Source organism: Podarcis tiliguerta (assembly GCF_965153285.1).
Source record: "Podarcis tiliguerta genome assembly, chromosome: 7".
Taxonomy (NCBI): Eukaryota; Metazoa; Chordata; class Lepidosauria; order Squamata; family Lacertidae; genus Podarcis; species Podarcis tiliguerta.
Window position 1 is genome coordinate 85,211,962 of NC_139540.1, and position 17,181 is coordinate 85,229,142.

General features: G+C 44.5%; 1 protein-coding gene across 1 annotated transcript in view; it reads left to right on the top strand.

Annotated features, from left to right (window-relative positions):
- Positions 1-3,290: 3,290 nt before the first annotated feature.
- The window catches only part of PFDN1 (prefoldin subunit 1), a 30,115-nt gene continuing 16,224 nt past the window's right edge, over positions 3,291-17,181 (top strand). Inside the window, exons 1-2 of the mRNA XM_083448847.1 lie at positions 3,291-3,430; positions 10,055-10,221. Coding sequence (XP_083304973.1) covers positions 3,398-3,430; positions 10,055-10,221 — 200 coding nt within the window. The 5' untranslated portion in view covers positions 3,291-3,397. The remainder of the gene's footprint in view (positions 3,431-10,054; positions 10,222-17,181) is intronic.

The following is a 17,181-nucleotide window of genomic DNA, read 5'->3' on the forward strand; positions in this document are numbered from 1 at the left end:
TGGCTCTTTCAAGTAATTCTGCATAGGATTGGACTGGACTGCTGCAGTGCAATGCTGATTTTCTTCAGAGGACTGGCGCATAGGATGTAGCTGTGCTAGGATGTGCATCTGGTAGCTGCAAAAGGGCTGTAGGACTTAGGAATGTGACCTTAGCAGCACATTGCTGTTGAGGTAGTTTCCCTCACTCTGAGGAGCAAACAATCAACATATTACTTCCTGTCCTGCTGAAATAAAGACCATGCTTGACCCTGTAACCTGAAAGTGATGCCAGGAGGCATTCAGATCATTGTTTAGTTTCTTCCTCTCTTTCTGCAGCTAATTTCCTATATAATTGAGGCAGGAAAAAGGAGCACCTTCAGCAACTGAGGCAAAACTCACCCTGACTCGTTTTACTGCATTTGTTAATCTTCACAGGATCGGTGTTTCGTCTTTTGAACATGGGCATGAGCCACAAACCCAAAGTAATGGTTCCTAGTCAGAAAGTGCCGACAAGTCATCTTGCCAAATGCAGTATTTTGCGGCACTAACAAATTTTGAATGACAAGGGAGTAAATTTCTCTCTTTCAAAGTAAGGAATTGAAACTGCACTAGAAAAGAAGGATAGAACTTTTTTTATGTACGCCACAACAGCAGCAAGAATACTTATTGCAAAGTATTGGAAGACACAAGATCTACCCACCCGGGAAGAATGGCAGATGAAGCTGATGGACTACATGGAATTGGCGGAAATGACTGGCAGAATCCGAGACCAGGGAGAAGAGTCGGTGGAAGAAGACTGGAAAAAATTCAGAGTATATTTACAGAAATATTGCAAAATTAATGAATGTTAGAACAATACTGGAATGAAGTTATATGGTTTTAGCAGAAACATTATAAGGAATTAAGTGAAAACTGATTGGCAATGGGCCAAAGTGGAAAATTTAAAGTTAGATTGTGTTAAGATTAATTATAGAACAAAAATTTGAGAAAGATGGAAAGGATTTGCTGAAATAGCTATGAACTAGAATACAAAAAGGGAGGTGTGAGGAGGTCGATGAAACAAGTAAATGAAAAGTAAGGATATGGAAACATTGGATGTGTTTTTTAAATTTTTCTGTTCTTTTTGTGGCTTTAATGTATTGTTTTTTTCTGGTTTTTTTTACTTTTGATGTATTGATTGTTAAATTTTTAAATGTTTTTTGTTGTCTTTTTTCTCTCTTTTTTTCTGTAATCATTAAACTTCTAATAAATATTATTATATAAAAAAAAAATGAAACTGCACTAGAAAGATGACCTGTTAGTGCAGACCTCTAAGTAGCAAGTCACCTCTAGCCGAAGCAAAGTATATTCTGCTTGGCAGCAGTTCAGGATGAATAAACAATTCCCTATTACAGTCCCCATGAAACAGCCCTCCACTAATGGCAGTTACAGGCACAACCGGAAGGGCCTCAACTAGGTTTGCTCTGCTCAAGGCAGATGACAATCCTCCTGCTACCTCCAGTCCTTAAACTGGGGACAGCAAATTAGTTACCCTTTGTGTGCCAGCTAAGTTATTTTCCTCACAAGTCAGAGGGAATCCAGAACTTGCCTTACTAACATTTCTCCCCCCGCCCCCAATTATAACACAAGTATGGATGCCGTAGAAATGTAAGAAAGGAGTTGCGCCTGCCCAAGAGAAGCAAGGCTGGGGCTAGAGCAGGGGTAGGCAACCTAAGGTCCGGGGGCCGGAGGCAGCCCAATCGCCTTCTCAATCTGGCCCACGGACGGTCTGGGAATCAGCATGTTTTTACATGGGTAGAATGTGTGCTTTTATTTAAAATGCATCTCTGGGTTATTTGTGGGGCATAGGAATTTGTTCATCCCCCCACCCCAAAAAAATATAGTCTGGCTCCCCACATGGTCTGAGGGATGGTGGACTGGCCCCCTGCTAAAAAAGGTTGCTGACCCCTGGGCTAGTGAGAGGGAGGGGAGAATGGGTTTTATTTCCCTTCCTTTTCCTTCGATTTACTCCAAGGAGGATGTTTGAGAAGTAGACTGTGTGCAGGTTGTTGAAACTTCCGCAGCTGGGATTTTTCCAGTTAGCATCTCAAACATAGTGGGAAGGGCATTGGCCAGCATCTTGGCTTCATGACATCTGGAAGAGAGATCCCTCAGCTGCAGAGCACCCGCTATCGCTGTGCAAAGTTTCTGACTTAACAGTGACTCAGAGGAATAAGTGCCAACAAATGAATCATGCACCTCATTTCCTACAATACATATGATAGTTTTCCTTGCAACGCTCCCTTCAAAGTATTAATAGTACAGCACTCTTGAAATTTTGAAGTCTGCTGAGGTCTTCATGGCACAGCCTTTGATATGGGAACTAAAATTACTGGTAAAACAAAAATAACAATCAAATTGTTCCCTTAAAAAAATAGTCATCTTGGCCCAAGGGAGAAACATTCTAGTTTTATAATGATTACCACAGAACCCAGGGGCTGCTAACATGTACCTCAGTATTATGCTACAGATGGAATCTTGCTTGTTTCTAGTGAATCACTTTAATTAGAATTGCAGCTGTTATCTTTTTGGAAATGTGTACGGAGTCCATCATTATTCATCACAGTCCAAGCAGCTTCCCAACACCTCAACAGTGTATGCTTTAAAAAAAAGAAGGAACTTGACTTACTTTTAACAACAACAAAGTAATAAAAGTTGGCCCACATAAGCCACCCACCCACCCATGGGCATACAGTAGCCAGGATTTTTGGGGGGGCGGGGGGGAGGCTTCAAGCTGGGGAGGAAAGAACCTCAGCTAGTTAAGTATTTTTATTGATTTACTTGATTTAGAGGGTCAGCTGCCCCCCCCCCCGCCTGCGTCCATCCACCCTTCTCAACGAAACTGCAAGATGTGAAAGGAAATTTATGCTTTCTTCAAGGCCGGTGCCCCTCCCCTAGCCAAGCAAAGGCAGCCAAGCACCACTGTATTGTGATCCTTTCAGCAGCAAAAGAAAGGCAGATCACTTCACACGATCCATTTGCAGGGAACCAACGGAGGTGGCGGATCCCCAGAACAGCCCTGCTCACTTAGACGGAGAGGAAGCGCAGGCGGTCCGCGTGCAGCAGATCCCTCGCGCGCTTATAGGCTTAATTCTATCACTTACTCAGAAAGCGGCCAGCGGGATAGTATTTTGCCCACCTAGTGACCCAGTTTTGGATAGTCGTGTCATGTTTTGCGATTTACGTGTATACAATTTAGTAGCTCTATAATCCCCAGCCCCGCGCAGAGTCCGCTTTCGCCTCCCTTCTACCACGCATGCGCGCGCTGATTCACGAGAGCAGCAGCCGCAGCGAAGCCAGGAGAGCAACGGCCCGTCCCCAGTGCGCATGCGCAACCCTGTCTTGGGGAATAGGGGAAAAAACCCGACGAGCAGGCAAGATGGCGGCGCCCGTGGATCTGGAACTGAAGAAGGTACCTGATGGCGGGCGGGGACGAAGCCCGGCAAGGCCGCTTCGTTGGTGGCCAACCCCTTGTTGGGCTACGCGGCTGTCGGGATTTTCCTCATCGCTCCCGCCTTTCTCAGAGCTCGGGGCGGGAGGGTCCCTGAGGGATGCTCCTGGCGGACTACAACTCCCGTCATCCTCGGCCTCTGACTCTGCTGGCTGGGGAGGCTGGGAGTTGCAGTCAGCCCCCCCCCACGAGGAGTCTCTATCCCCGTCTTTATTCCCTCCGAAGGGGAGAGAGGCTGGCGCGGAGCATTGGGAGAGCCCTTCTCGCCCCGGGCGCCCTTTCCTCTCAGCTGGGTGAAGGCGGGAAGACACTCTTCCGACCCCCCTTCATCCCCAGGGAGGGTGTCTACGAACCATGTAACCATCGTGGCTTGTATAGTTTTCTCCCCCTCTCCTGGATACTTTTATTGGGGTTTTTTCATAGTGTTACCGGAAAAATCCGAGGGCTCCCTTGGACAAAAAGTAAAGACACCAACCAGAGCAAATTGGAGCAAATCAGCAGCCTGTAGGCTTGGCCTTTATTGTACTGTTGCAGCAGGGTGTTCCCCTCACTCGCAGGAGAGAGGAAAGACCCAGAACAATGGTGTGCAAGACCTTAAAAAACTTTTGAAATTCCCCTCCTCTAGGTCAAGCCCACCCCCAGAAACATCATGCATACATTACAGAAAGGAGGGGTTGAGGGAGGAGTTGTGGTGGTAACCTGAGTGTCCTGTCACCTGGCTGGTTCCTCCTTTCCCCCCCTCCCCATGAGTACTTTCCAGGTGACAAAGGGGAGATTGCAGTTTCCTGCCCCCTGAGGGGAAATCCAATCACTGTTCTTTTGTTATAGTCCGTGTTGAATCCACTCCTGTATGCAGTCTGTTGTGTTTTTTGATTGACTTCTGTCTGGGACCATCAGGTTTGGCATAGCAACTGGGCAGGGCTCCTGTGGATGTGCTCCTATGCTCAAGGGATTATGGTGGCCTGTATCAAACCTTCCCCATTTTGTAGTCCTTCCTTCATGGAGTAAAATAAAAGTGGAACAGTGCAAATCTGATGTATGGTTGATTTTCGATGAATTTATAACAGAAGTGTAGCGTATGTAGTGTGTGAGTGTGAGTGTGTGTGAAGACTGTACAAACTGAATGATGGGGTGGGGGGGTGTTCCTGCTACAGTAGATCCAAAACAATATAAATAAACGTATCCCCCCTGTGACTTGTATCCCTGCTCGCTCCTACCTACTCAGGTCAAAAGGTGTCTGGTACCTTTTCTTCTTTTCATGTTATTGTTAATAGTTTGATCTGTTTCCCATGAATTTGGCTAAGCTCCTTTTCAAATCATGTAAGCCAATTGCCACCACCACCAATTGCGACGCCATGCCTCTTCTGTCAATATTATAAAAAGGTTCAAAAATAAAGACTATATAGAGAAAAGTTAATTGGGCTGCCCTGTATCTCAGCTTCATTACATGCCCCACATTAGGAGAGAAAAGGCAAACTTTCTCTCTTCTTTTTACTTTTCTCCCAGCCTGTTCATAAATTTATTCCTGACTCTGAAAATGTCAGGGTTAAGGGTAAGGCCTGTTCTGTTACGCACCAGAAGTAAAGTAAGCCCCATTTTAATTTCCATGCCTTATGGCAGTGGCACAAGCAGTGGCGGCCTGTGAAGCCTCACAGTGGTGGTGGGAGACAGTGGCAGTGGCAGTCTGCCAGGCCATGTCGTGGCGGCAGAAGCAGCAGTACCTGGCAGCAGTGGCACAATAATCAGCAGCCTGCAAGGCCTTGCCACGGTGGTGGGAGGCAGTGCCAGAAGTGGCCTTTTGGCAGCAGAAGTAGCAGTGGCCTGCAAGGCCATGCAGTGGCAAAAACAGAGTTAGCCTGGTGGTGGTAGCAGCAAAAACTGCAGCAACCTTGCAGGCCTCGTCATGGTGGTGACAGAAGTGGCAGCAGCCTGCCAGGCCTTGCCACGGCCTGCAAGAGCTCGCTGCAGCTGTGGGAGGTGGTAGCAGTAGCAGCATGCAGGTCCTCACAGCTGCAGCAGCACAAGCAGTAGTGGCCTGTGAGGCTTCACTGTGGCAACAGGAGGTAGAAGTGGCAGCAGCCTGGCAACAGTGGCACAATAATCAGCAGATTGTGAGACCTCGCCACAGCAGTGGGAGGTGGTTGCAGAAGTGGTGGCAGCCTGCGAGGTGTTGTTGCAGAGGTGGCCTGCAAGGCTTCCTGATGGCAGTGGCAGAAGAGGGGACAGCCTGCCTCGGCAAGCCCTCGCAGGCCGCTGCCACTTCTCAGTATTGCTGAGAAGCCTCACAGGCTGCTGCTATTTATGCTGTTGCAATGAGGCCTCGCAGACTGCTGCCGATACTACTGGATTGCTGTAGCGATGCTGATTTTGTCACTCCAACCACTTGCCTTTGCTACGAGGTTTCGCAGACTGCCGCTTCTGCTGCTGCTTCTCACTGTCACAGTGAGGCTACTCCTGATGCTCTGAGGCTTCACATATTGCTGTTGCTATTGCTGCTGCTTCTCTCCATCGCAGTGAGACTTCTCAGGCCACTACTGCTGCTGCTGCCGCCACTGCTGCTGCCACCACACAACCTCACAGGGTGCCGCTGCTCCTGTGAATACCAAAAGGCCTCACAGGCTGCTGTCGCTCTTGCTACTGCCGTGGTGAGGCCTCACATGCCATCACTGCTTGTGCCTCTGCTGCCAGGGTGCCGCCACAATAACATAGCCTTGCAGGCCACTGCTTCTGTCACCTCCTCCTGCCAGCTTTGCAAAATGGCCTCGTAGGCTGCTGTGGCTTCTGCCACCACCTCCCACCACTGCAGCAACCACTGTTTCTGCCACCGACAGGCCACTGGCATTTCTGCTGCCCAGCAAGCCTGCTGTCAGTCCCAGATTATTTGATTTCACTATGACTCATCACATTTGCTAGCTAAGCCCAGAGGCAAAAGTCCTGTTTGGATGCATTTTGGCTTGCCTGCTGATGAAAGTGACTGTGTGGCAATTGATAATATTGTCATTTATCAGTTTTAGACCCTTAAGTAGTAGCAGTTGCCTGTTCGCCTCTGCATAGTTCCATCCTTATTGTTGTGATATATTGATATATTGTGATGTATTTTGGATGCATATTGGCTTCCTGCTGATGAAAGTGGCTGTGTGGTGATTAATAATATCGTCAATTACCTGGTTTAGACCCCTAAATAGTAGCCATTGCCAGTATGTTACCCTGTTCACCTCTGCATAATTCCATCCTTATTTCAGACATTGTGATGTTTTGCTGGTGATATATTGCAGTGTTTTGCTGGTGATATATTGCGATGTTGAAAACCAGATATCGCCCAGCTTTCTCACACATTGGAATTTGTGATATATTGCCAGGTCATACATTATGAAACAGTTATGTGAACTTCAAAGCGGTTTTGGAAGATATATTGATAGCATTGTCAACATTACAACTGATGTATTAAATATGCATTTAGTGGGGGGGGGGTGTTAGGTCCTCAGTTCACTGAGAACTTTCACTCTTAGGTCATATAGTTAACAATTAACAGCTCTGTAGTAGTTTATCCTCCACAGCAATAAATGGTGTTAAGCTTCCTCCCTACCTACTGTTGCTGTGTAGGACAAACTTTCTCTGCTTGTTGAATGAAGGGAGGTGGCCTGGTGAATGCTTGGCTAGCTAAGCAAATGTCAGTGAATGAGTCAGGCCAGCTGTTTTACTGGAGAGGAACAGAAACGCTACAGAGGGGTGATGTAGCAGAGGCCATATACCCTAGCTGCTTAGTTCTTGGAGAATTATTTTTACTTTCAGTGTAATCATATTACTGCCGATTAATTTGATACTGTTACCTGATACATTTTTGACTGTTGATCCATAGGTTGTAAGTCATGAGTGGGCAGCCTTTTTTGAAGTTGGACACATTTCCTCAAGGGAAATGAATTGGAAGGAGCTGGAGCTGGGAGTGGGCAGGGCAAAAGCCCAAAGTGGTTGCCTGTTCTCTGCTCCCCAGCTTCTCCCATTCATCGACCAATCAATTTACCCACCCTTTCTTTCTCAGACACACAATCATGTGCTTCATCCATCCATCATCCATACATTCTGTCTTACATTTGCTTTATCTCACTGTGCTGTCACCCATCTTTATATATGCCCGGTTTTTAAAACTTCACTGCATTGCCCCAATTGCTCATTCTGTCACTTACCGTATTCTTCATTTCTTTTCTCAGCCCCCCCCCCCCCGATACGTGCTTTCCAAGACTTTTTCCGTGTGATTCAACAGCATGTACTTGCCACTGATTTTGACCTGTGATGCCAGACCATAGCATGCCAGATAGATTGTCAAGTAGACACTAGGAAAGTTATTTAAAAATGCAGACAGAGAGAGGTGTGGAAAGGTGTTGATGGCTGGGGAAGATCACATAAGATCACATAAGTATTTTTGTTGGCAGCAAAAAATCAGTGGTGGCAGCAGGTGAAATTGGAAGGGCTGTAGGGATGGGGAACCCTTTTCTGTTGAGAACTGCATTCCCTGTAGCGGTAATCAATAGGACAGTAGAGGGGATCAGAACAACTCCCTATCTCACATGCATGCTCCCACTCCTGAGCTCCTAGTCGTCTTCAAGAGATGGGAACAAGTGGGGCAACCCAGCAAGATGGGCGGGGTATTATTATTACTGTTATTTTTAAATTGCGATTATGATTATTATTATTATTGCTTATGGTTCCTCTCCTCTGCTGAAAGCTTTTGCTTCCTTTTCTTGACAGTCCTTGCAGCCAGGGATAAATTCCCTATCCATTCAATAGTCGGCTGAATCTGGTCAGGAGATATAAGAGGTGAACTGGGGAGATAGTAGACACAGCTTCTTAGTAAAAGGTTCATAGAATCATTGATCTTAAAGTTGGAAAAGACCCCAAGGGTCATCTAGTCCAACCCCCTGAAATGCAGAGATGCCAACTAAAGCATCAATGTCAGAAGACCATCCAACCGCTGCTTAAAACCTCCAATGAAGGAGAGTCCACCACCTCCCAAAGGAGTCTGTTGCACTGTCTAACAGCTGTTACTTTCAGAAAGTTTTTCCTTATGCTTAGTCAGAATCTCTGTTCTTGTAACTTGAAGCTATTAGTTCGGGTCCTACCCTCCAGAGCAGGAGAAAACAAGCTTGCTCCATCTTCCATGTGACAGCCCTTGAGATATTTGATGATGGCTAACATATCTCCTCTCAGTCTCTTATTCAGGCTGAACATACCCAACTCCCTCAACCTGTCCTCATAAGGCTTGGTTTACCTACCCTTGATCATCTTGGTAATAACAACAACAACAACAACAACAACAACATTTAATTATACCCCGCCCATCAGGCTGGGTTTCCCCAGCCACTCTGGACTGCTCCCAACAGAATATTAAAAGCACAATAAAACATCAAACATTAAAAACTTCCCTAAACAGGGCTTCCTTCAGATGTCTTCTAAAAGTCGGATAGTTGTTTATTTCCTTGACATCTGATGGGAGGGCATTCCACAGAGTGGTTGCAACTACTGAAAAGGCCGTCTTCCTTGTTCCCTGTAATCTCACCTCTTGCAATGAGGGAACCACCAGAAGGCCCTCAGCGCTGGACCTCAGTGTCCAGGCAGAATGATAGGGGTAGAGAGGCTCCTTCTGGGCCGAGGCTGTTTAGGGTTTTAAACAGCAGCACCAACACTTTGAATTGTGCTTGGAAACATACTGGGACCCAATGTAAGTCTTTCAGTACCAGTGTTATATGGTCTTGGAGGCCATTCCTAGTCACCAGTCTAGCTGCCGCATTCTCCTTGGTCTCCAATCTGTTAGGGTTACCTTGATTCCTGATTCTGTCGTCTGCAGCATTAGCTACCCCTCCCAGTTTGATGTTATCTGCAGATTAGTTAAGCATCCCCTCAATTCCTTTTTTCAAGTCATTTATAAAGATGGTGAACAACAACTGGCCTAACACAGAACCCTGCTGCACCCCAGTTGTCACTCCCCCTCCCCCCGGATGGTGAGGAATCAGTAGTGAACGCTTTTTGAGTTTGGTCAAACAGCTGCAAATCCACCTAACAGTTACCTCATCCAGCCCACATTTTACTAGCTTTTCTGCAATAATGGGGGACTTTGTCAAAAGCCTTACTGAAGGTGAGATACACTACATCCATAAAGGTAAAGGTACCCCTGCCCGTACAGGCCAGTCTTGACAGACTCTAGGGTTGTGCGCCCATCTCACTCAAGAGGCCGGGGGCCAGCGCTGTCCGGAGACACTTCCGGGTCACGTAGCCAGCGTGACATCGCTGCTCTGGTGAGCCAGAGCTGCACACGGAAACGCCGTTTACCTTCCCGCTAGTAAGCGGTCCCTATTTATCTACTTGCACCCGGGAGTGCTTTCGAACTACATCCATAGCATTCCCCTAATCTACCAAGCTTCTAACTCTGTCAAAAAAGAAATGAGATTTGTCTAGCATGATCTGTTTTTGAGAAATCCATGCCGGATTTACTGCATGTATACTTTACAACTACACTGAAACTCTGTGTGAAGCCAGCCATTGATAGTTTTACTAACTCTAGCTGCATTTATGCTGTTGTTTCCATATCAGGCTTTTACAGAACTTCAAGCCAAGGTCATTGATACCCAGCAAAAAGTGAAACTGGCAGATCTGCAAATAGAGCAACTGAACAGGACGAAAAAGCACGCACATCTTACTGATACAGAGATTATGACTTTGGCTGATGAAACCCGAATGTATGAAGGTGTAGGAAGAATGTAAGTAAATGTCTCACTTTCAGAAGGACTTGGCTACTAGTGACTCCCTGAAAACCTTTTGTGTGCTTTTAATACTGCTCCAACCACTTCTGAAAATCTGTTTTGCCGTATTTTCACAGCTGAACCAGGTTGGGGAATGCCACTGTTTACATAACCCTGACTAGACTAAATCCAAACTGAATGAAAACATTTTAGGCCTCAGGTAAACTTAAATCAGAACTGAGTGGAAACATTTACTGGTGTGGCTCTCTGGTTATATCTGCCAAAATATACTTGCCAGGGTAAACATGATATAGTTTCAGCCATAGGCTTCTGATGCGCAAGGACTCTCACTAACATGTAGTGTTCTGTGGCTGAAATATGAGATATGAGTAGAGAGAACTTTGATTTGTCTTCATAGGTTCTGAAGTTTCTGAATTAATTCTTCACAGCATTAAAAATATGCTAAACATTCATATATTGGAAGTGCTTATGCCACACTCTGAAGTACAGTCTTGAAAATTGAATGTTAGGAAACTTCAGATGTGTTGATGAGGGAAATCTTAAATAATCTCTATTTCTAAACTTTATAAATGTGTTGTTTATGTAATGATGTCATAAAATCTTCATTGAAAACAGACTAATAGCCATGTGATGTGTAGTTGCAAATGGGAACCTTAGGGCCCGATTTTCCTGCCATGATGATAAGACTGGCTTTATGTGCAGTGCTATTCCTGGAGAGAGCCTGTAGTTCATTAAACCCAGCAGAGTGGGAACTGGTGTAGTGGGAATGGTAAGGATGTGGGGAGGGAGGTGCAAGAGCAAGCTGTCTGATAGAGAAGAATGGCTTCTAGCCAGCTAACTCCTACTCAGAGTAGACCCATTGAAATCAATAAACATGGCAAACTTAAATCAATTTATTTCAATGGGTCTACTAATTGGAGTTAGTTGGATATAGTCTAGTGGAAATTAGGGGTGAGAATTGTAACTTAATTGGTGATAGAAAGAATTTTGCTAGGCTCTTAAATGGATGATTATAGAATTACTTGGAATTTTGCTACTCTCATTTGGGGTGAAAAGTGGGTTGTTTTTGTTTCTAAAAACTGCTTCTGTTATCCCTTTGGAGTCCCTTTTTGATATATTTGATGGTATTGGAGAGTTGAAAATCTTATTGCAAATCAATAAACAGTAATATTGGAAAAGGAGAGAATTCCTGATGTGAAGTCTGGTGAAAATGAAGTTGATAGAGTTTCAGAATGTGGGGAAATCATTTTATGTCCTATAGAGGGTTTTGGATTCTCTACCCCAAGTTGCTACCTTTCAGTGAACTAGAAATGTGCCAAGTTTAATTTTCCTGGGTGGTGTTCCTGAGTTTTGGGGTGATCATTGCTCTCTTTCCCACTTAGCCTGTGGCAACATTTTGGTGTCCGTGAAGCACTAGTACAGCAACCCAATGATTAATCTTGCAGCAGTGCAGATAATGAGGCTGAGCTTAAGCAGCACCTGTGTAAACCTTGTTCCATGACTGGAATTCTAGCTGCAGGTCTTACAGTCTGCCCTGTGCACAACAGATTACAGTGGTACCTCGGGTTAAGTACTTAATTCGTTCCGGAGGTCCGTTCTTAACCTGAAACTGTTCTTACCTGAAGCACCACTTTAGCTAATGGGGCCTCCTGCTGCCGCCGCGCCGCCAGAGCACGATTTCTGTTCTCATCCTGAAGCAAAGTTCTTAACCCGAGGTACTATTTCTGGGTTAGCGGAGTCTGTAACCTGAAGCGTATGTAACCTGAAGCGTTTGTAACCCAAGGTGCCACTGTATAGGACTGACTCCCTATAACTGAACAGTTCCAGTGAAAAAGTTATTTATTTCAGTTTTAACATCTCAAGATAAGAAATTCCATGAGCTTTGCAATGTGTGGAATATAAGTATTCTGACAAGTTCTTTTAATTATCTGTGTGCTCAGATGGTGTAAAGGGAAACATCTGCAAAGATTCAGACAGGACCACTGTGCATTTTGAACTTTCATCATACTTCTCAAAGTAAAATGTTGACGTCAGTTCACAAATAGCTTAAGCAGCAAAACTAGACATTGGTGTGGATGAGTGTATCAGGCTACATAACAAGTCTTTCAAAAGAATATGAACTCACAGAATTAAAATGTACTGGCAAGATGCCAGAAGCCTGCACTATCTTCTGAGCAATGGATACTAGTTGCTTATAGTATGTACCAATTCATCATTCCCCACCATGCACTGCTAGCTTTCTTTGTATAAATAGTATTGTTCTTGTCAATACTTTTTAGGGCTGGATGCCTAAAAACCTGCATTTTGGATGCATTATTTTATATAGATATTGGCTTGAATTTTTAAAAATTCACAGAAGGGAAGTTTCCTGTCTTTGCCTGTTTCTCTGCAGCCACATTTAACCCTCAAAAATTCTCTCTGTAGGGTTAGTGGATCCTTCTGAACAATGTGGGATTGGAAACTTCTGAGGGAGTGACAACAAATAGTTGGAGGTCTACCCGATTTAGGCTGATCTTTCCCTCTGCCTGCATTCCACCCCACATTGTCCAGGAGCCACCTGTGACTTTCCAAAGAGATCTTTCTGGTGGGTTGTAGTTGCAGTAGAGGCAGGAGTAAGAAATTTTATTACTGTGAACTTTCTCAAGTTTACTTAATCTAGGATTCAAGCCATTGTATATATGCATCAGCCTTCCCCAATCTTGTGCTCTCCAGATGTTTAGTGTTGCAGCTCAGTGGGCAGGGATGTAGCCTAAAACATCTGAAGAGCACCAGTTTGGGAAAGACTGGTGCATATGTATGCATATTGTGAAGAAGATGGTTTGAGATGAATCACCACCATGCATATTGTGATGTCTAATTCTCGTAGCCTCAGAATTCCACCAGAGTGCTGGGGCCTCTCCCTGATTGGCTACCAAGACAGCTAGCGGGAGGGGTGACGGCAATTTGAGGGGGAATTAAAAGGAGTGGTTTCTGAGAGAGGATTCAAAGATTCTTTAAGAGAGTGCAGGAGGGAGTTGGGAGTTGGTTCTGGTCTGTGTGTTTAACATCCACTTGGAGGGAAATATCTACTGCTAGAGAAATGAGTCTCTGAGCTTAGGTTGGAAAACAGTGTTTAGTGCAGGGGTCAGCAACCTTTTTCAGCCGTGGGCCGGTCCACCTTCCCTCAGACCACGTGGTGGGCCAGACTATATTTTGGGGGGGGGGGGAAGGAATGAACAAATTCCTATGCCCCACAAATAACCCAGAGATGCATTTTAAATAAAAGGACACATTCTACTCATGTAAAAACACCAGGCAGGCCCCACAAATAACCCAGAGATGCATTTTAAATAAAAGGACACATTCTACTCATGTAAAAACACGCTGATATCCGGGCCTTCCGCGGGCCGGATTGAGAAGGCGATTGGGCCGCATCCGGCCCCTGGGCCTTAGGTTGCCTACCCCTGGTTTAGTGTCTTGGGAGAGTATTCAGACAGGAGTTAACTGGAGGGCTGAGTTTGAGCCAGGAGAAGTAGAAGCTGTGAGGAGAATACAGACTACTTGGGTCATACAGGAGGAGAGAGATCTTCTAGACAGAGAAGAATCCCCTGCGTGTGTTATACTGCTAGAAGTATTCCAACTGTGATTGATAAAAGGTTGGAAGACAGAAAGTACCACCTTGTTTAAGAACCAAAGTATTAAGCTGTAACACCCATGCAACTACTTAGTTAAGAAACTGAAGTGAAATAACTTGAAATAAGCTAAGCATTTACCAACTAGTCTAGAAACCTGTAACACCAACCTGAAGAGTAATAACTGAAAATAAGCAACTGAAGTTTAAAAGAAGCTGTGTGTTTACTACCCTTTGTGAAGCTTGTAACATCCATTTTCATATAATTATTAATAAGTTAACTGTTTTCTGAAAGAACTTTTATTTCCTGACAAATCATTGGTTTTACCAATGGTTCTGTATAATAAACCTTTCTTATTTGTTCAACTCATGCAAAAACACTAGTTATCCTGTGTTGGTTATAGAGTATATGGGGTCTATGGAGGGGGGTTTGCATCATTCTGGTGGCAGAGGTGGGATCAGCTGCACATATACAGTAATGCAGGTCAGATTGGCTATCAAGATATAGCTATCGAGGGGAACAGACTTGTTGGTATGTAAGAAGTGACTTAGGTGAGATTGACTTCAGGTGTAGCTTGCCATCTATATTTTCCATTGTTGTCTTACAGACTTCTTCTTTGGCAATCACTCGTAGCTGAATAAGATTGTCTTCCATGAACACAGTCTTAACAGTGTGTCTGTAAGTGATCATGGTGAGGGTTTGCCAAACGTGCCTTCGTATTAGCACGTTTCTCCCTTTCGTTCTGAGTTTGACATCTTCAAAGTCCATGACACCTTTGGTAAAGGCTGTTCTCCATGTTTCACAAGCATACAGTAAGGTTGGTAGTACAATAGCTTTGTAAACAAGCATTTTGGTTTCCCTGCGAATGTCCTGGTCCTCAAACACTCTACACTTCAACCGAGAGAAAGCTGCACTCCCAGGGTTCAGGCGATGCTGGATTTCAACATCAATGTCAGCTATTGTGGAAAGATAACTGCTCAGATAGGAGAAGTGACTGACACTTTTCCAACGTTGCACCATTGAGTTGGATTTGTGGTGCTGCAGAGGGGTTGTTTTGGGCTTGTTATAGAATCATAGTGACAGAAGGAACCTTGGAGGTCATTATTCCAATGCCTGCTCAATGCAGGATTCTTTTTCTAAAGCGACGAAGGATGTACCCGCAGCATTCCTGACAGATGGCTTTTCAGTCTCTACTTCAATATAGCCAAGGAAGGAAAGCCCACCACTTCCTGACATGGTCTGGTTCATTGTTGATTATTTCTTAGTGTGAGGATGTTTCTCCTAGTGTTAAATTGAAACCTTCTTTTTTGCAACTTCCACCTACTGGTTCTAGTCCTGTCACTGAAACAGTGAAGAACATGCCTGCTCCATCTTCTGTGAGACAGCCCTTCAGATATTTTAAGACCATCATGTTCTTCTCTGGGCTAAACATACCCAGCTCTTTCAACCACATTGGATTGCATTAGCTATTCAAGCAGCCACATAGTTCTGCTGACTCATTCAACTTATGGTCAGTTAAAACACTTAGATCCTTTTCATACGCACAGTGAGGCCACAACTCAAATGTAATCTACTTATGCAATCATGACCTTAGGCACATGACTGCTAAATAAATTAATAAATGGGGAAAACCCATTTAAGCACTTACTGGGCCCTGGGAAGGTTGTTTCAGGTCTCTGGAAGCATGCCAGGGTCCTTGTGCTACCTTCCCAGAGCCCAGTAAGCAAGGCTGAGGGCAAAGTCTGCCCCAGACAGGTAAGGATGGTTGTTCAGGGCAGGGGGTGGTTCCAGAGGTTCGTGGCTTTACATGATTTTGCCTTTGTGCATGGACCCCTGGAACTGAACCATTGTGTAAGTGGTTGGCCCACTGTATTGCTTCCAAGCCAGGTCTCTCACATCTCACACTTGTGCCTCTGATTCAGAATCAAACAGAAGCACAAAGGTCACTTCTGTTATCAACTGACAGGCCTTATGATTAACAGTGGAGGCCCTGTTAGTGGGCTGCCTTGCGTTCGATGAAAGATACTGTTTTTGGCAACTAACTGTGAGGATATATGCTGGTGATTTAAGTTCTGCCTGCACAGAGACATTGGACTGTATTTGCCACCTCAGGGGTAATTGCAAAGCTTACAAGTTCAGCACCCAGAACAGCACCTTGGAGAGCTCCTAGTGATGCTGCCCTGTTGGGGTTTCTTCCCTCATCACAACATGGACAATTGTTGCCACCACAAGAGCCTGGAACCACCCAAAGTTCCCAATCTTGTTTAAGGAGGAGTGTTATTCCTGGTTAATATTAGTATCCATCTAATACTCAACCCTTGTTAAAAATGAGATTATTTTTAAATATTATGCAATCAGTTGTGAAATGCAACAATCCTGCATCTCCCCAAAATATTTGCAGTTAAGAAAAATCGCCTATAGTTTAGCAATGAAGTATGGCCGTTGCTGAGAATAACAGTTTGAAAGTTTGTTGTTGAATGTTCATACACAAAAACTATTGAGCAAGCTATGCAGAATGCTCATTGAGAAAAATATTTCAGCAAACACCTGTAAATAAAATGGAAAAAAGATTTGAGGCATGAGGTATCACTAGACATAAGGAAATGGTTATGGCAATTTGTTTAACAAGCTATTAGTATAAATTTGAAATGAAACTTTTATTAAAAAAATTAAATGTATAATTGCATCAAAAGGGGAGCAAATAATATAATATGGAGTTTTAAGACAATATTGATATGTATCATATTTTGGTCCTCTCCTAAAAGAACCTTTGGGGCAGCTATATTAAAAGAAAGTGAAACTGTAACTGGAGGTGAAATACTGGCATACCGATTAGTTACATTATTTGGTTATGGTAAAGATTTAGTTGTATTGGATGATAGAGAAATGGTATCTTTTAACAGCGATCTGCATAATGGTTTGTCATCATTGAAAATAAACGGAGTATGCCATTAGATCAGGCATAGGCAAACTCGGCCCTCCAGATGTTTTGGGACTACAACTCCCATCATCCCTAGCTAACAGGACCAGTGGGCAGGGATGATGGGAATTGTAGTCCCAAAAACATCTGGAGGGCCGAGGTTCCCTATGCCTGCATTAGATTATTGAACGTTAAGGGTTTGGGAGATAGTTAGGGTGAAGGAAGATAGACACCCCAATGGGAAAGGGCTGTAGCTTAATGGCAGAGTATCTGCCTTGTATGCAAAAGGTCCCAGGTCCAATTGCCACCATCTCCAGGTAACAATCATGGAGATCTGCTGCCCATCAGTATAGACCATACTGAACTGGAGGGACATCATGTGAGACCTATTCCTCTTCAGTCATATTTTTATTGAAAGGTTTGGTG